Source organism: Rhinolophus sinicus, chromosome 14 (assembly GCF_057876585.1).
Source record: "Rhinolophus sinicus isolate RSI-liver-muscle chromosome 14, RSI-T2T, whole genome shotgun sequence".
Classification (NCBI taxonomy): domain Eukaryota; kingdom Metazoa; phylum Chordata; class Mammalia; order Chiroptera; family Rhinolophidae; genus Rhinolophus; species Rhinolophus sinicus.
In genome coordinates, this window is record NC_142514.1 from 151,772,586 (window position 1) to 151,795,650 (window position 23,065).

General features: G+C 36.6%; 1 protein-coding gene across 29 annotated transcripts in view; it reads right to left on the reverse strand.

Moving 5' to 3' along the window:
• Window positions 1-23,065, reverse strand: part of SOX6 (SRY-box transcription factor 6) — a 600,111-nt gene that overhangs the window by 8,436 nt on the left and 568,610 nt on the right. For 25 of the 29 annotated variants that reach the window (XM_074336057.2, XM_088791655.1, XM_074336055.2 and 22 more), the window contains 2 exons: window positions 11,682-11,915; window positions 8,937-9,153 (listed from right to left, as the gene is read on the reverse strand). In XM_074336057.2, coding sequence (XP_074192158.1) covers window positions 8,937-9,153; window positions 11,682-11,915 — 451 coding nt within the window. The remainder of the gene's footprint in view (window positions 1-8,936; window positions 9,154-11,681; window positions 11,916-23,065) is intronic. The other 4 variants (XM_074336067.2, XM_074336060.2, XM_074336068.2 and 1 more) reach the window with 1 other exon arrangement.

Sequence of the window (23,065 nt, forward strand, 5' to 3'; positions counted from 1 at the left end):
TTTTTTTTTATTGCCTGAAGGAAGAAGATGATAGAGGAATCTAAATCTATTTGTAGAAGCATCTTATAAAATACTGGTTTGTCTCTCATAGAACCAAATTCTAAAAACAGTATACTGCTGCTTCCTAAGTTTTGGGCAAATGAACGCAAATTAAATTTCATGCTAACCTGCCCAAGGCAGTGAACACCTCATTAAATATTTTACTGAATTTGGATAATTGCAATAAAAGTATTTTTGCCTTAATCACATAATGAGTGTAGAGTAAAATCTTTTGCTGCAATATTAACCCATTTTACAGATTTTCCAATTTGGTGAGCCAATCTACAATATAAACTCCATATAGCATACACAGCTATCGAACAGTATACTTTATTCTCAAAAAGGACATTTTCTTTTTACAAAGAAGAGATGTTCATTTTCACAGTATTTTTAAATTTAAAAAAATCTATACATATAGATCTATTATATACATTTGAATTGAGTTCCTATTCTGTGCTGGGAAAAATGATTAGATGCTTTCACATTATCTTCTTTAATCTTCAGAATAAGCCTGAGAGGTAAATATTATTTCCCCTCTTTTATAGGTGAAGTAACCAGTTAAGGTCCAGAGAGTTTAAGTTGTTTGTCCAAGGCTATCATAGCCAGGATTTGAACCCTTTCTTATGTCACAAATTTTCTCCTGGATATCAAGCTTGAGTCAAGAAGGCAAACTCACATTATCAGAAAAATACGTAGCAATTTGAATAAGAATCAAACTCTTCTAAACTGGGCTGGAACACTAAAAACAAACCCACAGGCAAATAATGTAGCTGCATATCTTACTTGCGGGAGTGAGACACAAATGATAGTCAAAAGCCTACCACCGGGTGGTCGAGTGATGCCAGACTAGGTCGCCTACTGATCTATCTAGTTCCTGCCTGGCCGTTCCTCCTCATTCCTTAAAGATGTTAGCTCCTGCTTCATTGTGGCTCTCTCTCCAACATGACTCCTGCCATAATTCTTCATGACTCACTGTCCTCGTGCACGATCCTTCCTACACCTTGCTTTCTCAGTGCGTTGCCCTGCTGCTCACTGTGAGGAGCCAGCCCCCTCCCTGGAGCAGTGGCTCACTCTCCTGTCATACAGCAGACCTTGTCGTGTCCCACTGTAACCGCTCCCTCATCACAATGGTCAACATCCTGCTCTCTTACCACCACATCTTAGTTTTCTAGTTTTCTTCCTCTAACCCCCAGTTCGAAAGTGCTCCCATCCCACGATGGTCTGCGGTGCTTCAACCAACTCCCACTGTCCCCTTACTCCCCGTTGTGTCCTCACTGGTCTCTTGACCCGTATAAATGCTGCACGTAATCGCTCTCTTCCAGATACTCCCGACTCTTTTACATGGCGAAACTCTAACTCTCCGCATACTCTGACTCCTCCCACACAGCTGAACGGGGCTGGACAAAGCGCACGGCCATGCTGACTGGTCTCTAAATTTATGAGCATGAACTTCAAGTGGGCCTCTGGTGCCGTTTAGCCATCATACTGCACTTTTTCCTTTGTCCACTCCTTCTACTCTGCTAGATAATTACTTTATACCTTCTCAGCGCTCCTCAAGTGTCCAACTTCTTCTCCCCCATCTTCATTCCCAATTGATGGCCTGGCTTTCCATTTCATGGAGAAATCAGAAGTAATCAGAAGAAACTTTTCTCAAGCTCCCACCATCACATGTATCCTCTACCTCTGTCTGTGCTCCCAATGATCTGCCTGCTTTCCTGTATTTTGAATCAGTTCATAACCAGATGTAAGACCAACCCGTTTGCTTGTGCATTGCATCTATCTGTTCTCACTAAGGATCTCTTCCCAGGAACTGTCTCTCCCATTTTTCCCTCTTTCCTGAATCATTTCTATCAGCACATAAACATGACATATTCTCTCTTACTTTAAAAAAAACCCAAAAAACAGAAAACTCTCTTGACTCACATCTTCTTCCAGCTACTACTCTATTTCTCTGATGTCCTTTAAAGCAAAACTCTTTGAAAGGTTGTCTATATTCACTTGCTCCGTTTCTTCTACTCAGTTCTTTCTTAAATTCACTTCAATCACTCCCAACACCCCACTGAAACAGAGCCTGAAAAGGTCACACCATCCAATGATCACATTGTTAAATTCAAAAGTCTATTCTGGGTCTTCACCTCGCCTGACCTAGTCCACGAGCAGCATTTGATACAGCCGATCACTTTTCTCCTTACTGAAACACTTTATTATTCACTTGTCTTCCAAGATGCCACACTCTCCCAGTCTTCCTCCTATCTCATTAGCTGCTCCTTCTAAATCCCTTGGATGCAGCCTCCTCATTTCCCTAACATCTAAACACTGACGTACTCAAGGGCTCAGTCCTTCAACCTCTTTGCTTCTCTATTTAAATGCATTATGTTGGTGATCTTGTCCATTCCATAGCTTTGAATATGTGCTGACAACTCCCAAATTTATATCTCCAGGAGGCACTACATCCCCAAATTCCATATATATATATATATATATATATATATATATATATATATATATATAAAATAAAGTTTGATCTGTATGTCAAAATAACATCTTAACTTTATAGGTACAAAACTGAACTCCTGCTCATTCTCTCATATACTTGCTTCTTCCATGACCTTTCTGACCTTAGTTAATAATTATTTCAGCTTTCTGGTTGCTCAGGCCAGTCCTTGGTAATTGTATTTCTCTCAAACCCTATATCCAACTCATCAGCAAAGCCTATTGGTCCACTCTCAGTAATACCTCCATCCTTTGCCACCTCCATCCCTAAAAACCTGGTCTAAGCCACCATCAACTGTAACCTGGTTTATTGTAAGAGCCTGCCTCCTTATTTCAGGCCAGGGCCGCTTCAGGCAATACTCAACATAGGAGATGTAGTGATCTTCTCAAACCCCAAGTCAGATCACAGGACTCTTCTGCTTATAATCCTTCAGTGCCTTTCCATCTCACTCAGAGTCAAATTAAAAGTCTTTACAAAGTCTAAACAGTCCTTTCACAATTTGGCTCCCTGTTACCTCTCTGACATCTACTATTCTTCTTACCTACTCATTCTGCTTCTTTCACTGTTTCTTGAACAAGCCAATCACAACCTTTCCTCAAGCCCTTTGCAGTTGTTGTTTTCTCTGCCTAGTTCTCTCAGATATCTCCATGGCTTGCTCCCTGGCCACCTCAGGTCTTTGTTCACATTTTATCTTCTCAGTGAAGTTGTTTTTACAGAACTCTGGTTAAAATTGCACTCCATCCTCTGAGACTCCCTACCCCTTTTCCTACTTTACTTTGTTCTAAGGCACTTAATGCTATTTGATATTTGATACTTTTTTATTCACTTATTGATTGTCTGACTTCCCCCATTAGAATGTAAGCTTCAGGAGGACAGGAACTTTCACTGATACGGCCCCAGAGCTTAGACAATACTGGAACATAAGAGGTGCTCAATAAAAATCTGTTGAATACAGGAAATGCATGAATGAATGAATGAATGAATGAATGAATGAATGAACCAACTAAGGAACAAACAAACTAGTGAATGGGAGGGAAAACAAATGAAAATACTGGGTACCCTATTCCAGAAAAGAAAACATGTGATGAGACCGGACATATGGGAGAAAAAGGTGGTGAAGAAGAGATGAGAATATAACCATTTTTAGATGCTTGAATGATTGTGTTCATAAATAAGGAAGAGATTTAAGAGACCAAAGGAGAGGATTAAAACCAACCTACGAGGCAGCAAAAAGGTAGATTAAGGCTCAGTTAAAAGAACGTTCTAGCATTAGGAGATACTCCACAAAGAAATAGCTCCCTTGGGAAGTGGAGAGCTCTTTAGCCCAAGAGAGTTTGAGCAGAACTCAGAGGGGACGCCTACAATGGCCGGCTACTTGAAGTATATGACTTCCGAGCCCCTTCTAAGTTACCAATGTCTATGGATGCAAAATCATAAGCCAACTGTCACAACGGTCTTCCTATCTCATTGTTATCAGTATAAAAAGAGACTACAAAAAATTAAGTGAGCGTAGCTAATTATAGTTGAAGATGCCTAGCTTTCAAGGGTTTCCAAAATATTGCTCCACCCTACGTATCTTACTTTTATTTACTGCCAGGGAAATTCCTAGGCTAGCCTCCTTTATTACTGAACACTTCCACATTGCCCCTTGTGGGTTAATGTCTTCCTTCACACTCCTTTCTACCAGCCTGACCCGACCCAATCCTCAAGTCCCCTTCCTCAAGGATGACCTATGATTGGCCTTAATGTATAGTAATCTCTCCTCCCCTGAGCTTTAATTGCTCTTTCTATAAAATCAAAATCCATACTTCATTATACATTATATGTAGCACTATGTACTGTATTCTCTGTGTGTGGATAACCAACTATTATTTGCTAACCTATTCGTGTCTGTGCCTGGGTTCTGACTATAGCCCTCTCTGAAAGCTCACTGTATAGAGAATTAATGCCTCATGTAATATATATCATTTAGTGCAGTGCTGGGCACAGAGCTGGTTTCAAATCGGCCCTTACCAATTGACTGACCAATCAATTAACAAAACGGAAAATCCAGCCAGCATGCTCAAGCTTTGTCTATTGGAAATTACTTTCCTAAAAAGCATTTTTCCTTCCTTTACAGATCAATTGCAAAGTCAAAATTCAAACACTGCAGATTTCACAAACAGGAATAGCTGGTAAGTATTGGGCTTTACAAATAATGAATGTGCACATCACAACAAAAGTTGCAGATGTTTGTGAAAGTATACACATGCCGCTTATACAAGCAGAGATAGCTGAGAACCCTCCCTCCCAGCCCAAGTAAAGACTCCAAGCTGACCCCGATAGAATCCAGCACAGTTACATGGTTTCCAAATCACAAGAATATTTCTGGAGTGTTGTCTAGCTTTGCCAATTGCAAAGGAACTACATACTTATTTTGGCAAAGCTCTCTGGTTTGCTGATCCTTCAGACCTTTACCTCATCTATCATATAAATGAAGGCAATAGAGTCCGTTTCATTGGGAGACAAGCCTATACATTACACATCTCTGTAGGTGATATTGCAGTGAGGAATGGAAATAATAGCAATCTTTTTACATTACTTATTAGAGATGCTAATCCAGCTTTCTCTACGGTAGGACAATCCTGTATGAAAAGAGTATGGCTAGTCTATGCTAATCGATTATACTTATAAGTATCCTATAGGTGTCATTTGACCTCTTTAAAATTAAGGTCTAAAGGGCAAATGTTCAAATCACTTATAGCATAAGGCAGTAGAATAGAATTCTTTATCATATGAAATATAGACTGAGCACATAGCACTATTTTTTCTAAAATAATAATATTTACTCTGATTTGGGGCTTACTGTCTGCCAGAGACTGTTCTAAGCACTTTAGATACATTAAGTTATTCCATCTTCAGAAGGGTCCGGTGTTGTAGGCATTATTGTCATCCCCATTCTCTATATATGAGGAAACTGAGGTACAGAGAGTTTAAATAAGTTTCCCAAGGGCAAGTGGAGAGTTCAGAGGCATAATGAGTGCTATGCATTAGCTCCTCGAGCCAGGAAGAAGCAGATCTAATATCTGAGCTGGAACAGTCTGGCTCCAGAATTGATATTCTTAACCACTACACTATACAGCCTCTAAACAATTTGTAGGCTCTAATTGAGAGGTATGTGTAATGGTGAAAAGGACATATGTTTCACATTCACATAAGCCTGGTTTAAATCTCAACTCTGCAATTTACTAGCTGTGTGGCCTTGAACAAATTATTTAACATCTCTGAACATTGTGTTTTTCAACCCCACTGTGAGGATGACACTGCCTATCTTACAAAGTTCTTGTATTTGCAATAACCTATATAATTCATTTAGCACAGTATATAGTATATGGTCAGTACTTAATTTATCATTAGTATTACTAAAAAAAAAATCCAAATTTAATATCTTATATATCTGCATAATTCTCTATTAATTCTCAGGTAAATTACTGCATAAGCTTCAAACTAATGGAAGTACATTTGGCCATAGTTCTTTAGGAAAAGACAGCATTGTAGCTATATGTATCCTAATGAATATCATTTCAATATTAATAGTACTCTCTTCAGAATTATTACAAAATTCTGATATTTAACCTGTTACTCAAAGGGGCTAAATCCAAGGTAAGAGCTAACCTCAGTCCACTTCACATTATTGATAAATTCATTTCATAACAGCTAAGTAAAAAAAAAAATACAACTTCTAGTTGTATCATCAGTAAAATACATGACAATGTTGAGCAACACATGTAATGTTATTGGCTTGAAAGTTAGGCATGTCTTTTCCAAATCAGCTATAAATATTGATCTTACCCCCATTCCCTGAAGAAGTCAATAGCAATCTTTGAATTTCTTGTTTTTCCCTCTTGTAATAACTTCACATCTAATGAAGATCAATTTCCCAGGGAGTTAATCTATCAAATACAAGTACTTAAAAGAGAATAGGAATCCTTAAGTGGAACTAATACCTGGCTTTACATAGCAAGTATTACCAAGCTGGGCAGAAACACTCAGCATTGAAGATCAAAGAGGAAGAACCCCAGTCACGGCCTACACATTGGAAGCCCCATTCCCGAGTCTAAAATGATCTTTCCAGAAAGGCCCCCTTCCACTGTCAAAATCAAGATCCTTAGTCTCTAAATTTCAAAGCGCCTTTTATGCCACAGTACACCACAACCAAAGATCTTAGTTTCTCCAGGTTCTAGGAATTCTTCCTCAAGCAGCATAGCCATATCATGACTGTGCCAGCATAAGGCTACAAGGCGTATTGCGAGGCAGCGTAGTAAGGACAATTCTTAAGTCGTTTGGCACGACAGAGGCAGAGACCTGGATTTAAACCTTTGTTCTCTCTCACCTTTCGGCAGCCATAGAACCTCTCAAAATCTCCATATTTCTTTGTCTTATTCAGAGGACTATGTGATCTGTATATCTAAAACACCTATACAATAGACACTGAACAAATGGTACATGCTACTGAGTTGTTTCAATTTTTTTTTTATTTTACATGCATTGTTATGTGTTGAGGTATTTTGATCCAGAACTGTTTCAAAGTACCTTTGAGAAAGGGAATTAAATTAAATAGAAGTACCTTATCTTCTATTTCCAAATAAGTATCAGGGAACTAAAATGGTACCTTTGGTCGCCTTCCAGACTGGTGGAAGAGGCCCGTATGCATAACTAGATGCGCCCCTCTGTGTTGAGAGAAGGGTGGGAATCACAAAGATCTCAAATTTTTTTGATTCTCTGTTCAAAAGAGATTATATACAATCTGAGAGAGACACTAACAAGATTAAAAGAAAACTGTCATCACAGTCTTAAATCTGTGTTTTGTTACATGTGACTGACTATACTTCCTAAAGTGTACTATGAATTGGCATTTCACATAAATGCCCAGAGAAAGGGCTTAGGCCTCTCTACCTCAAAAAGGTGCTGCCATCGTGCAGAGAAATTCATTGATTATCTGGAGTGATATAATATAGGTATGGTTTTACTATATAGTAAATCTATATTTAATAGTAATGGTAATGATAGGAATTCACCTTTATTGATATTATACTATGCTCTATATAAAATACTTGTAAAAGCCTCACCTCATTGAATCCTCTCAACAATCCTATGAGGTAGGTATTAGTATTCGTTTCACTTCACACATGAGCAAACAAGCTTAGAGAAGTTAAATAACTTGCCCAACTAGGTGCCACAGTCAGCTTTGAACCTCACAGTCAAACTCCAAAGCCCGTGCTTCTGCCCAGAACCCTCTAACGTATTGTAGTGATTCATGGTCCAGACTGATTTCATTGGCTGTTTGGTTTTGGGGTTTTGTTCATATTCTATTTACTACTCCAAGTTAATCTTATGCTTTTAAACACATGATTCTGAAACCAACTTTCTGTTCCATGAGGCTATTTTTTGAGTGTCCTTAAAAATGAAGAGCTCTTTACTTGTCCTGTAAGATATCTCTTTCCTTCTTATTTCTCTGGCATAGACCAGCTCATCAAATCTCTGTCTAGTGAACAGTGAATCCAGCTTCCTTTTTCCTTACTCCACTTCTCTCTCAAGCTCTTCCCCAAGTGTCTCCCCAGTCTGATCCCAGCTACCTCCGGCCGGTGCCTCCAGAACGGTCTCTGGTCTGTCCCTCCCCCCACGTGCTCTAGGTCTGGCTGTGCTGGGACCTACGAGCATCTGCATCCCCACTTCTCCTGACTACTGTGGTTACAAGGGGCCTCTTCTGAATGCAGACAGCCAGTCAGCCAAGTCGAAATTTATACCAGAAATCTATTACCTAATTTTTAAACAAAATGACATGAAATCAGACTTGAAGATATCAAAAACATGTCTCGTTTTTGATTTAAGCAAGAAAATCCACATTGTTACTGCTTCCACCACAGAATAATTTACTGCAACAGGAGTTCTGGATCTTATGCCAAAAATGAGGTCCTCTAACCAATGTCAAGGCCAATTATCTTGTGGTAGATCCCACAACAAAAGCAGACTATTGTGATTAGAGTCAGAAGCACCACCCAGAGAAGTTGGAAAGCTTCTGGGGATTTCTTAAGGTTAGTTTTTATTTTTTTTTTCTCTCTGTGTGTCTGCTTAAATAAACTACCAGAAACTTTGTGTGTGGCCACTGAACATCTCAGATCAGTTCAGGAGACAATGCAAGCAAGGGGTGATCAGTTGGGAGTGATGTGCTGCAGGTTTGTTTTGATTTGAGCAGGAGCCATGCTGCAAGACTGTGTGCCTGTGACACTGCAAGGATGACCCTAGCCAAGCCCCTCAGTGTGTCACAACCTCCTCCCTGCCCCAATCTCCTTCCCCAACAGGCCATCCTGCAGTTTCTTACTGGGAAGGGAAAACCCAGGTGGCTAAATTCAGGAGCACGTACCCCACAGTAAAGAACTGCCTCATCTCCTGTCTCCGAGACCTCATCAGTTGCTTATACTCCCCAATCCGGAGCTTTTTGCCGTCAACGATGCAGGTGCGTTTCGGTCGAGGTTTGTATTTATAGTTCGGGTACTTCTCTAAGTGAATTTTGCTTAGCCGGGCCTGCTCTTCATAGTAAGGTTGCTTCTCTTGGTTGGACATGGATTTCCAGCGAGACCCTACACATAAAAATAGCCGTAAGTACCCAAGTGGTCAAGGCAACATATTTCTGGCAAATACAGCTAGATATACTTTCCCACGTTTCACTCACCTGTGCTCTGCTAGTCTTTTAGACTATAGAGCAAAGAAACTTGTGTATGTAATACATTTATCATTTCAATAATTTAAAGCTGGTGTTACAGTAAGTGTATTGTTTTAAAACATTGTCTTTGCTGCTTAAAGATCATCTCCTATACAAAAGTCTTTCCCCATCCATCTGCCTATCTCTCTCAAGACGGTTAAAAACCGAACTTCCTAAGCATACTTTCAAGTATGACAGGATTCTCGGGAAAAGCTGTCATGGTTCCAGAAATTACAACCTCTCTTTCACTCCAAGCATCTTTAGCAAAGGTATCCTTTGAGCAGATGTCAGCTGATGTCGATATCCTTCCATATATAAAAACCTACTGTGCACACTGTCTTCCCTGCCCTAGGGTAATTAAAAAGCCTAAACTCCACTTAAGAAGTTAAAGCTTTAGAACCGGAAGGTACAGTTGGAATTATATATACCATTTTCAAGTACTATAAACGTTCATTCAAAGCTGTAGCAATGAAAGTACAAAAATTTTTAATATGGTTTATACAGGAAGAAGGAAAAGTATTCACTTCTCTAATATTGTTTATAAAGAATTATCTAAACACTTGACGAAGAAGGGATGTGTTTTTTTACATGTATCAAATTGCATTTTTGTGTCTCGCTGGTGAATAAAGCGGTAACAGCTGTGCTGACTGGATGTTAGCTATTCTTCAGAGGAGATTTTTCATACATAAACAAATGGAAAAGTTGTACAAATATTCTCTGTAGCCAGCGATACCCTGGTCTGCTTTAATAGCACATCCATCCCTGTTCTTTCCTGATTGTGTGGAGATTGTGTAGAAAGTCTATGCACATAGGCTCCTTAGAGTTCCACTGGCTTCCAGAAGCTTAAAGACCCAGTTAACAGAAGATTCTTGGTACTCTTGTGCTTAAAAGTTTACATTTTAATGAATACACTTACTATATTCTTAATAATTTTTTTTCACAGAACGCACACCAATAATATAGATTCCCCACAGCTGCCAAAATGGAAACAGAGAGGTTCTGTACCCATCTGAACACTTACTCATACTGCTACTAAAATGGCAAAAAAAAAAAAAAAAGAGAGAGAGACAGAGAAAATTTCAGTTAGATATCAAACTTTAAGGACAGAGGAACACTGATTTTTCTTTTGAATGTCTATTCATTTGGAAAAATTGAATCTATGCATAGGGAGTCTCTTGGTTTGAAAGGTATTTAAATTCAAAGGAATAATACCCCCTATGCATATCTCTGAATCTCTAAAAATAAACTTAATTGTAATGACATTTAGTATCCATTGTGACATTCAAAAGTCAAAAGGAAAAAAAAGGAAAATTTGTATTTTAACATTTCACCACTATTTGATCTTATGTATGTTTTAAATTTTCTTAGAGGTCACTGCCTCAAAATGTCTCAGAACTAAGTTAAATTATTTATACAGTGACAAAACATGTGTATTTGTGTATGTCCAGATCACTGATATTTACTCAGGTTAAATATTTATTGCTTTTGAACAAAACATTTAAAAAATGAAAACCACAGTTTAAGTCTCTAATGTTTTTCGGCTTCTTAAACGGCTCCCTTTGAGATTTTGTCACATCATGACAGCTTAAATAGAACAGTGCCTTCTGTGTTTTTTCTTTTTAAAGAGGAAACATGTTGACTGTAATGCTGCATGTTGAATAAAATATGTTCAATATGTTGAGCACAATGATTCCAAACTGTATAATGTGCACGAGGCAGGCTTTACAGTAATAGAACAAGGCTTGAGTTTAATCCTGAGAAATGGGAGAATCACTCTGGCAATTTACCACAAAATGGGCCTCTGCCCTGTGGTCTAATGCGTTCAACTCACTGCTATGAAATTGAAACGAGTCATATCTTATTAAAGTAAATGTAGTTTTATTTTACAAGTTTTAAAGTTCTCATCAGAGGTACTGTTCAACACCCCATGGACTTCACACTACGTGGGGGCTCACCCCTAGTCCTTGATAAGTTCTTTCAGAGGGATGTGTGAACCCACGGATACTAAAGCGGGAAACAGTAGGGTCTATGAGTGTTTCCAACGTTTCATAACAACTTATGAATGTAAGAAAACTGAAGAAGAAAAGGAGATAAAGCTTGTCTCCGTGATTCCTATTTAGCAGTGACCTCTCAGAGGTGCCAAAGTCACAGTATTAGCACATACTACAAGTAATTTTGTCTCTAAAACAAGTTTTTAGTCAGTCCTGCCCCGGCACATTATGGAGGTAGTATGTCCTAACCCTAAATGCCAGACTCTGGAGTAGGGGTTTCAGAGACGATGAAAAGGCTCCTGTGGCAGCTTGCTGGGCTACATTTCACTTCTGCAAACCAGTCTCCCCTAGGTGTCAAGTGATACCCCTGCTTTCCACACTGGGGTAGAAGGTCAGCATGAGCTGCTGCACTCACCTAAAATTTTGCTAATGTTGGAGTTATGCATGTCGGGGAAGGCCTGAAGGATTTTCCTCCTTTCATCCTTTGCCCAAACCATGAATGCATTCATTGGTCGCTTGATGTGTGGCTCGCTGCTGGCCCGGCCGCGCGCATCCCTGTAGACTCGTGCTTCCGCCACGGTGGCGCCTCCTGTTGGCCAACAATAATACTGCTGTAGTTTAGCTGCAGAGCCATTCATTGCTTTACTTCCTGTAACGTCAGGGCAGGAGAACAAGATGGGGGCAAATCGTTATTATCTGGATGAGGTAACACAGCTTGCCGCCTGGTTCACCTGTTTTCCCAAGGCCGCTCTCCTTTGCCAAAAATTGCAGCCACTTCAAACTGTCTCTTTCCCTCAAACAGAATTCTCTTTCACAATATTGTGCATCGGCCAGTGTTGTTGTCACTGCCTGAAAGGAAGGCCCTTCTACTTCTTCATGCTAAATGCCACTCATCCTTCGAGGCCTAGTCAAATGTAGTGTTTCATGAATTAATGAAGTCAATAAAAAATATTAATTGAGCAATTACTGTGAGGTAGGCTTTATGCCAGGTGCTAGGGAGACAAAGGTGAATAAAACAGCCCCTGCTTTTAAGGAGCTCACAGATAAGAGGGGAGACAGACCCCAAAGGCAGTAATCACAGAGTATGTTGTAAGTGTTTATAATATTGAAGGAAACAGGCTGCCAAGAGTGCACCAGACAGGACAGTCAGCTAAAGCCCTTGGAAGATGAATAAAAATTAGCATGTGAATAGGGGGAAGGTGATTAAGACAGGAAGGGTAACTCAGGCCACAGGAAGAGCATTTGCAATGATGCTCCCCAGGCTGCATTCATTTCTCTTTGTTTAATGCTACGTGCTCCTAAGTAATTACTTGTTTATGTGACTGTTTCTCTCTAATTTTTCCACTCCATCCACAGGAATATGAAACCCCTCAAGTTAGCATTTATGTTGTACTCATTCTTGCATCCCCAGGATTTCCCACATAATAGATATTCAATAACTCTTTATTAAGTAAAAGACTGTTTGGTTTTCAACTCACATGCAAAAGTAGTAGACTCCAAGGCATTCGTTTCAAGAGTCCTGATATATTTTTCTGCTGTTCTGCTGTTTAAGGGTAGTTCTTTAACATCCCCCTACAAAACTATGTCTAAATTCCTGATATTTTATAGTTTCCAAAAAGGTGACTCTGGTAACATATTAGATTGAAAGCTCCTTGAGGATATGGCAGGAACAGGCTCTCGTTCACTGCTGTATCCCTAGGTTCCAGTAAAGCACCTGGCATATAGAGTTTCAATTAACAGAATACGTTAAATTAATGAATGATTGAAGAAATGATTGAGGAGTGAACAGCCCTTGCTTGTTTTCATGCACTCTACCAGCATGACACACGGACGCATGCTTTACAACGTGGCAACTACTAAATATCTCCCTATAGATTGAGAACTCCTATAGTTCAATGTGACGTTGGACAGATGGCAAGCCTGGGCTTTTACTATATAAACCAGAAAACCTACTCCCAAAAGTTGAGAAGCAAAATATACAGTAAAACCAACATTGCTACTTTTTTGAAAAAAGTAAATCCCTTCAGCTCAGTGGTGAGATTCTACAGAACAACATGACCCAATCAATCTCTGGCCCTTCTCCTCTAGTTCCAGATACCTTGATTAACTAGAAATTTGTTTGTGTCTGAGCTAGTAATAAATTAGAACATTAAAGTGCACTATTATTTGGCAAATATGGCCATCATTTGTGGCAAACAAAAGACAGGATAAAAGGGCCGAACTGGCTAATATTGTCAATTCTTTTCTAAACATGAGGGCAGAGGGGCCACTTTCTGAAGACCATACAAAAATAACATGTTTTATAAACTGGCTTTCTTTTAGGCCTACCAGACAGAATGATCCCTTACATGAAAAGACTCAGATCCCAAGATGCATAACTAATATGCTACCTTTTTGCCACCATATCCACAGTACATTAATTTCATTTAAAATGCACTGACCATACAGGATAAATTGATTTCACTTTATATGGGTTTGACAGCCATGTTTATTGTGCAGTGAAATGTAGTGTAGCTTCCAGCTGACAATATCCATCAACACAGGGCAATATGCTGACTGCTGGGCCAGATGAAAGCATACATTACTCTGGAAGTGAAACACTCATTCAGATACGACAGTGTCTTCTCCTGAGGATCACCATAGTAATTTATGATGCCCTCGGTGCCATTACTTTACAACTGACATGGATTCAGCAATTTATATACTTGCTTGCATACACATAAAAGGAGACAGGCTTGTGGAGGATGTCAGATGCAAAAACATTTCAATATTATTCTAAGTTAACTACAATGCCACAGGTGATTAACATTTGAGATCTGCTTTTACTGTCATAGCTTTCTCTCTTAGCAAAACCAAACAGCCATTTATTTATTTGTTTACTCATTTATTTCTTAATTTAAAGGATAGATTTTATTTATTTATTTATTTATTTATTTATTTATTTATTTATTTATTTATTTATTTAAAAGATGGATTTTTATTGTGAATGGGATCTTTTAATCTTTTACAGACTGATAGCGATCATGGTGGATTTTCAGATACTGGTTTTACTAGATCTTCTGCTCTACACCAATTGATTCTCCCAGATATGTCATATGTATGCCCAATCTCTCTCCCTCTCATTCCATTCCACAGTTTTTGCATACCCTTCCCACTTGCTTCTATCTTACTAAATTTTACCCTTTTCCAAGGAAGAGAGATCAGGTCCTACTCCACCAACTGCCCGACAATGACCTTGCCCTTCCCTCCTATAGTACATATTGTCTATATGACATTGACACTGACTCAATTACACAGCAGATCTCTAGGACTCACAGGGAATGCTCTCAGAAATTAAGAATTCAAGCATAGTACGTAGCACAAAATGCAAATTAAGAAAAGAAAATAGAAAATGTTCCAGGTCAGCACACATCTCTTTTTCTTTCTTGCCTCCTCTTCTCTTTTCCAAGGGGAATCAACTGAAAAAACAATTGGGATACCCTAAGCAAAATTAAGAATGTTGTGTCAATAAACCATGATTTGGGAAAAAGAAGAGACTTATTCAGGGAGACCAAGGTTTGAAACCACTTTTAAACTAGACCGGATATCTGATCAGAGTCAGAATTTTAAGAAAGTATTAAGAGGCCACAATGTCGAAAGAATATTTAGATAAGTGTCCTATAATGTCTCCAAACTTTGCTTCATGAAACAAAATGGTTAGGGAATTATGGTTGCAACAGTAGAAATACATATGACTGGAGATGTGTGGTTAAATTCAGAAATTTAAAAATGCAGACTGTATATTATAAAAGCTCTTTTGTAACAGATAAGGAAAATCCTATAGAATACTATAGAATTGTTTTCAAAAGGTATGCTATTAATCTGAATATTTGAAGCCTAAAATCTACTTTCTGTTCTAATTAACTTTATTTTTTTTTGAGTTTCCATCTTTATTTTTCAAATTAAAAAAAAAAAAATTAAGGTATATTTGATAAATAACATTGTATCAGTTTCAAGTGTACAACATAATGATTTGGTATTTATATATATTGAAATATGGTCACCATAAGTCTAGTTAACATCTATCACCACAGATAATTACAAAAATTATTTTTCTTGTGATGAGGACTTTTAAGATTTACTCTTAGCAACTTTTAAATATGCAATACAGTATTTTTAACTACAGTCACCATGCTGTACATTATATCCCCATGACTTATTTATTTTATCTAATTAACTTTAAAATCTACATATCAAGTGTGACTTCATACTGCTTCATTCATTTTGAAATAACATCAAGTTTTAAAAAGAAGAGTCCCTGTATCCTAAAACAGCCAATGTTCTGTGTCAGAATACAGAATTGTCCTAGGAATGTCTCACACTTGTACGAGGCAGCTTCTTTTACTTTTAATAGCAGAGGAATCATTGGTGAGTTCACCGTTCATGACATGTCTTCTCATGGAAAGCAGTCAGAAGAAGCCTAGAACCCAGCTCTGTACCTGCAGATTACTGCTTTCCAGCTGACTTGAGTCTTTCATTACCAGCAAAAGCATTCCTACACGACAGACCATTACTGAAAGGCCAGGAGGTCAACAGCACCACACTAGGCACCAAGGGAAAGCATTGGTCCCCTGTATTCCAAGAATTCCTGCTTTCTCTCCAACTTCCCTGAGGGGGCTGGGATTGATAATTCATCCTTTAGCTCCCATATCACAGTTTGTGTAAAGGCAAACTTTCAGTTAGATAAAGATAGTTCATCTATGGGGAGAAAACAGAAATTGCAAAGGCAAAGACCGCCTTAGGAATCTGTGATTTAAATGATTTAAAGAGAAGACAGAAACTTGAGTTTTTCCAGGTGGATTGGAAAAAAGGCCAGTTTAACCATCAGAGCTTATGGCAATGGTCCTAAACTAATCCGAGAGAGGCCCCTTTCCTGGGTAAATTCCAAGAGTTATGTGAGTGAATGAGTAAGTGTTTGGTATGTGTTTTCGTATACATAAAGTTCTCACTAAGGATGAACTCGGGCTAATTCTATCATGTGCCTACTAATCATTTATCCATGCATTAATTCGGCAAATACTTCTGACAGATTTTAGGTGTACCCAGCATTGTGATGAGGTATACAAAGTATAATAACATGTGCCTTGTTTATAAGGAATTTGGTCCAGTGAAGGAAACAGACACAAATAAAAAATTTTAAAAACAGAATGAGTGCTAACAAAGGTAATTTTAAAATCATATAAAAGCAGAGAAATGAAGCTATTAATGTTATTGGAATGGACAGAGATGAGTATCAGGGAGGCTTCAGAGAAGAAGTGGTGCTTGAACAGCATCTTAAAGAAAGAGTAACAATTTACCAGCAGGTATGAGTGTGAAAGCATTCCAGGCTGGAGAATCAGTGTAAATAAAGGCACAAGGTTACAACAAAAGCACAGTACTTTTTAGGGAATAAAAAGAAGCTGGCTATGGCTTGGGTTTATAGAAAAAATAGGGGACTACTAAGATATGAAATTTAAAGAGTAAGTAGGGACCAGATTGGTTAAGTACCCTGGAATGCCAAACAAATAATTTGTTAAGGTTTTTAAGCTGGGTAGTGACATGAATAAATATGTTCTAGAAGAGGTTCAAATGGAAACTAAGTGAGAACTTACCACTAACTATTCTCAGTGATTATTAGTAAATTGATATTAAAGAATAGAGAAAAATAAAGTGAATAAAACACCTCCTCACAGGCCCATGAAAACTTACATTTTGTCAGACAAAATGTGATGTATGCAAAAAATTCTCCTCTGGGATCTGGCTGTAACGGCACAGTAGCTTATATTAGACTAACCCTCGAGTAGATACTAATTATAAACTCTGGAAAATATATGGAAAAGCAACCATTTAAAGTCATTTGATATCTACCAAAATTAAGAAGAAATGGGAGAGGATTCAATCCTCGAAAGAAAAGAATTTCACTGAGATCCCTGTTTTCATAGTTTTTCCATGAAGGCACTCCCCAGACTGCGTAGCATCTTCATAGGATCTTCTGACAACTTAATCCAATTCAGACTGACTTTCTGTTTGCAATCTAACCACTCCACAAGTTCAATGGGATCATGAAGTAATATAACTGCCTCACACCACAAAAATTTACATTTTTAATACAGGAAGATAATAGAAGCCAGAATTTCTATAATTTATAATCCACAATGCATAATATACAATAAAAAATTACTAGTTGTGCAAACAACCAGGTAAATGCGACCGAGAAACCAAAGTGGGAAAAAAAAAAAGACAAGAGAGAAAAAGAAAAAAGTCAACAGAAAGTGAGATGAGTCGGATTGTGTAATGAGCAGATAAGGGCTTTAAAATAACCATTATAAATATGCTCAAGGAGTTAAAGGAAAAGATTGCCATGATGAATGTATAGATGGGGGGAAACTCAGCAGAGAAATAAAACTATAAAAAGAAAAAAATGGAAATTCAGGAACTGAAAAGTATACTTGAGATGAAAATTCACTGAATAGCCTTCACAGAAGTTTGGAGTGTAGATAAAGGGCTAGTGAACTTTAAAATACATCAGAAGAAATTATGAATAGCCTCAAAAACAGAAAGAATGAAAGCTTAAACGGTAAACAGAGACTCACCAACATGTAGAACAATATTAAGTGTTCTAAAATATGTGTAACTGGAGTCCCAGAAAAAGAGAAGGGAGAATCAAAAGCAGAAAATATTTGAAGAAACATTGGCTGAAAAATTATCTGAATTGGTAAGAAACATCAATTTATAGGTTCAAGACAGATAGATGCAGGCAGAATAGATATAAAGAAAACCATACCTAGACACAAGTCAAACTGATGAAAACCAAAGACAAAAGGAAAATTCCAGAGAAAAAGAATACATTACATACAAGGTAACAGTAAAACAAATGATGGCTGATTATTAGAAACAATGAAGGTTAGAAAACTAGAGAACATCTTTAGAATGCTGAAAGAAGAAAAAAAATACAGCAATTCGGAGTTTTACACAGTGAACATATGCTTCGAAAATGAATGTGAAATACGTTTTCAAGTAAATGAAAGCTGAGAGAATGCATTACGTTCAGACCCATACTAAAAGAAATATTCGAGGAAATTATTCAAAATGAAGAGAAATGACATCTGACAGAAACTTGGATACGCAGGAATAAAGGAAGAGCATCAAAAATGATAATCATGTGACTAAATTAAAAAACTTCTCTGGATTTAATTAATAACTGATTGTGTAATGTTTTTAAAAGACAAGGGACTATTTAATATAAAATGCAACATTGTATTGAAGGGTTTATAACATATGAAGAGGTAAAATATGTGAGGACAAAGCACATTAAAACAATGGACAAGGGTAGTAACGGAATTAAATTGTTAAGGGTTTCTTTATTTTATGAGAAATGGTATAATTTTAACTGCAAGGCTGCACAGTGAATCACTAGAAAACACAACTAAAAAAAAAAACACAAAGAGGTATAGCTGAAATGTCAATAGAGTAATTCAAATGGAAGACAAAAAAAAAGAAAAGGATTCCAAAGGAGACAATAGTAAGATCAGTGGTTGCCATGGCTGGGGGAAGGATGAACAGCTAGAGCACAGAGGATTTTTAAGGCAGTGAAAATACTCTGTATGATACAATAATGACAGATGGATACGTGTTATTCTACATTTGGTCAAACTCACAGAATATACACCAAGAGTGAACCCTAATGTAAACTATGGACTTTGGTTGATTATGATGTCAAGGTAGGTTCATCAACTGTAACAAGGGTACCATTCTGGGGGGGGGGATGTTGGTAAGGGGAGAGGCTATACCTGTGTGGGGACAGGGGGTATATGGGAAATCTCTGTACCTTCTCCTCCATTTTACTGTGAACCTTACACTGCTCTAAAAACATATAGTCTTTAATAATAATAACAATCATAATAATATTCAATGAAACCAAAGGAAGGAAAGGAAAAACAGAAGGCCAAAAACTGAGAAAACAAATAGGAAACAAATAGCAAATGATAAGATTTAAGCCCATCAAATTCAGTAATTACATTAAATAGAAATGAATTAAACAATACAATTAAAATCAGAGATTTTCAGAATGGATAAAGAGTAGAAATAAATGAAATAGAAAACAAATGCAATAAAGACAATTTACAAAGCCAAGGGTTAGTAGTTTGAACAGATTGATAAAACTGGTAAACCCCTAGTAAGACTGATCAACAAAGAGACAACAAAAATACCAATATTTGGATTGAAAGAGAGTATTTCACTATAGATACTACTCACATTAAAAGATAACAAAGGAATGTTGTGAAGTACTTAATTTCAATAAACTTCACAACTTAGATGAAATAGACAAATTCCTTGAAAGATACAAACTACTAAAATTCACTCAAGAATAAATAGAAAACCAGAATACTCTTATAGCTAATAAAGAAATTAGATTTACAACCAATGACCTTCCAACAAAGAAAATGCCAATCCCAAATGGTTTCTGTGGTAAATTCTTTCAAACATTTAAGGAAAAGCTAATAATAATCTTACACAAACTAAGAAAGTAGATGAACAAAGAACACATCCAAATTCATTTTATGAGACAACATCATATCCTGACAGAGATTTGAACATAAATGCAAAAATTTTTAATAAAATATTAACAAATTAAATCCAGCAATATACAAAATGGATAATAAATCGTGACCAAGTAGGATATATATCAGGAATGTATGATTGGTTTAACATTTGAAATTCGGCAATCTAATTCACTACATTAACAAAACAAAGGGAAAAAACATGATCAAGCCAATCGATTCAGAAAATGGTTTTGACAAAATTCAAAACCCATTCATGTTAAAAACTCTCAGGAAACTAGTAATAAAAGGGGAGTTCCTCAGTCTGATAAAAGACATTTAAGAAAAACCTATAGAACATCATCGTACTTAATAGTGAACCATTGAATGCTTTCCCCCAAGAAAAAGAACAAAGCAAGGGATGCCCACTCTCACCATTGCTAATCAACACTTTTCTGTAGGTAAAGAAATAAAAAACATATAAACTGGAAAAAATAAGTAATATTATCTGTATTGACAGATAATATCATTGCTTACATAGGGAATCCTAAGGAATCTACAAAATAATTATTAGAACAAGCAAATTTAGCGATATTGCTATATGCAATATAAAAATACAGAAATCAATTGTTTTTCTATATACTAGCATCAAACAATTAGAAAGTATTTTCTATGTTTACATTCATAATAACATCAGAACATAAAATACTTAGGAATAATTTTAACTAAAAAAATGTGCAAGAGCTCTACGCTGAAAACAATACATTTGTAAGTGAAATTAAAGAAGACCTAAATAAATGGAGGAATATATCCATGTTCATAGATCAGAAGACTCAATATTGTTAAGATGTCAATTCTTTCCTAATTTATCTATAGATTCAACCCAATCCCAACAAAAATTCCCAAAAGACTTTTTAAAGAAATCAACAAGTTGATTTTAAAATTTATATGAAAAATAAAGCAGTACGAAAAGCCAAAACAAACTTGAAGAAAGTTGAAGGATTCAAACTATCTTATTTCAAGACTTACAGTAAAAAAGTACTCCATGACACTGTGAAAGCTAGAGTAATAAGGACAGTATGGTATTAGCAAAGCATAAACAAATAGATCATGGAACAGAATAGAGAGTTCAGAAGTAAACCCTTACATATATGGTCAACTTTCAATAAATACCTAGGGTATTAAAGTGGGAAATTATAGTCTTTTCAACAAATAGTGCTAGAACAAGTAGATAAATACGTGGGAAAAAAGTAAACCTTGATCTCCTCATATACTACACTCAACAGTTAATTGGAGATGAATCAACAAAGCCCAAAACAAAAACTATAACACTCATTAAGGAATACATAGGGGATATTTTAGTGACCTTGGAGTAAGCAAAGATTCTTAAATATGACATATAAAGCACAAAACATACAAGAAAAATGACAAATGGAAATTTATCAACTTTAAGAGTCTGCTCATCAAAAGTCATTGTTAAGAAAATGAAATGTCAAAGCATGGACTGGGAAAAATATTCACACTACATATCTAACAAGAAATTGTATCGATAATATATAAAGAAGTTCTGCAAAAAAAAAAAAAAGTAAACAATTGAATTTAAAAATGGACAAAAGATTTGAACATTTTACAGAAGAAGATGTAGTTATGGCCCAATAGCACATGAAATGGTAATCCATATCATTAATCATAAGGAAAATACAAGTTCAAACCACAATGAGATATCATTTCCCACCCACTAAAATGGCTTATAACACTAAAAATTGGCAGGGATATGGAACAACTGGAACTCTAATATACTAGTGGTGGAAGTGTAAATTGGCGTAACGATTTCAGAAAACATCTTGGCAGTTGATTATAAAGGAAAATAGACACTTACCTATGACCCAGCAATTCTACTCCTAGATACTTACCCAAAATAAATGAAAACTTTTTTCCAGAAATTGATTTTTATAATAATATCATAGCAGTTTTATTCATAATAACTCACAATGGAAAATAACTGGAAAATGGACAAATTGTAGTATATATCCATACAATGCAGTTATTGAAAATAAAACTGTTTTAACACTTACAGTTTTTAAAAAGATAAAATAAAAGAACCAAAATAAAACAGAAAACCAATCAAATAAACAAAAGTGATCTTTTCTGAAAGGTTCTTTTCTCTGTGGACATAGGTCATTGTGAACTCAAAAAGATGGCCTCTTTTTCCAAAAACAATCAATACAAAGGGCAAAAAAAAAAAAGCTTATTAATGAAAGGAGACATAAATATATACCATTGGGTTGCTTAACAATCACAGTATTTTAGACTACCTCAGTCTATCAACAGAATAGTTGATTTTCTCCAGTGGGATTTTGGAAAGATTTACATTTGATAGTCCCTCATTCGGGTTAATAGAGAAAATGACTGTAAGTACATCAGAAACAAAGCTGTGGAAGACGAATTTTAGTAAGGGACATTAACAAATAGGAAAGAAGGGTATTAATATTACACAGGTCAGATTTTTTTTACCATGTTTATCCTACCAAATCTCAATATGGTAGAGGTCTAATTCACTATATTGTAGGCATGGCTGACAGCTATCCGTCTATGATTATGGAACTTTCTACTTTGCATTCCTCCTTTCTGCCAGAATGAGAACTTGCTTTCATTATAATAAGGCTGCTTGGAATTAAAATTTGTTTTCTTTTGGCAAAAAACAAAACAATTTGGCTACCTCAGTAATTTACTTGACAGAAAAATTCTATGGCTGAGCAAGAGTCTTAATCCTTAGGGAAGTGATGCGCTCATCTTCTGAGAAGAAGGGATGCTAGGGGTGAAGAGTATGGTTTGTTCTCTCTGCCTTTTATAAATGATTAGCTAGGTAGATTAGCAAAGAATGACCTACAGATGGGTATCACGATTTGAAGAATGCAAATGCAAAATATGGATGGCATAGTTCTTCTGAGCTAGAGGTTGGTGAAAAAATAGAAACCAGTGGTGCAGGAACTAAAGATGAATTGCTTGTGGTACTTGATTAAGGTGTTAATTCTGCATCTAATGTAGGGGAAGGCCATAGGCAAAAGTTCATGTCCTTGTTTTCATGTTAAAGTTCTTTAATCCCACTAAAAACAAATACCATACTTACCTCAATTATTGAACTCATCTATATGAAGAAATTCACCAAATAAACTAGATAAGATAGATAGATGACATAGATAGATAGATAGATAGATAGATAGATGATAGATAGATAGAA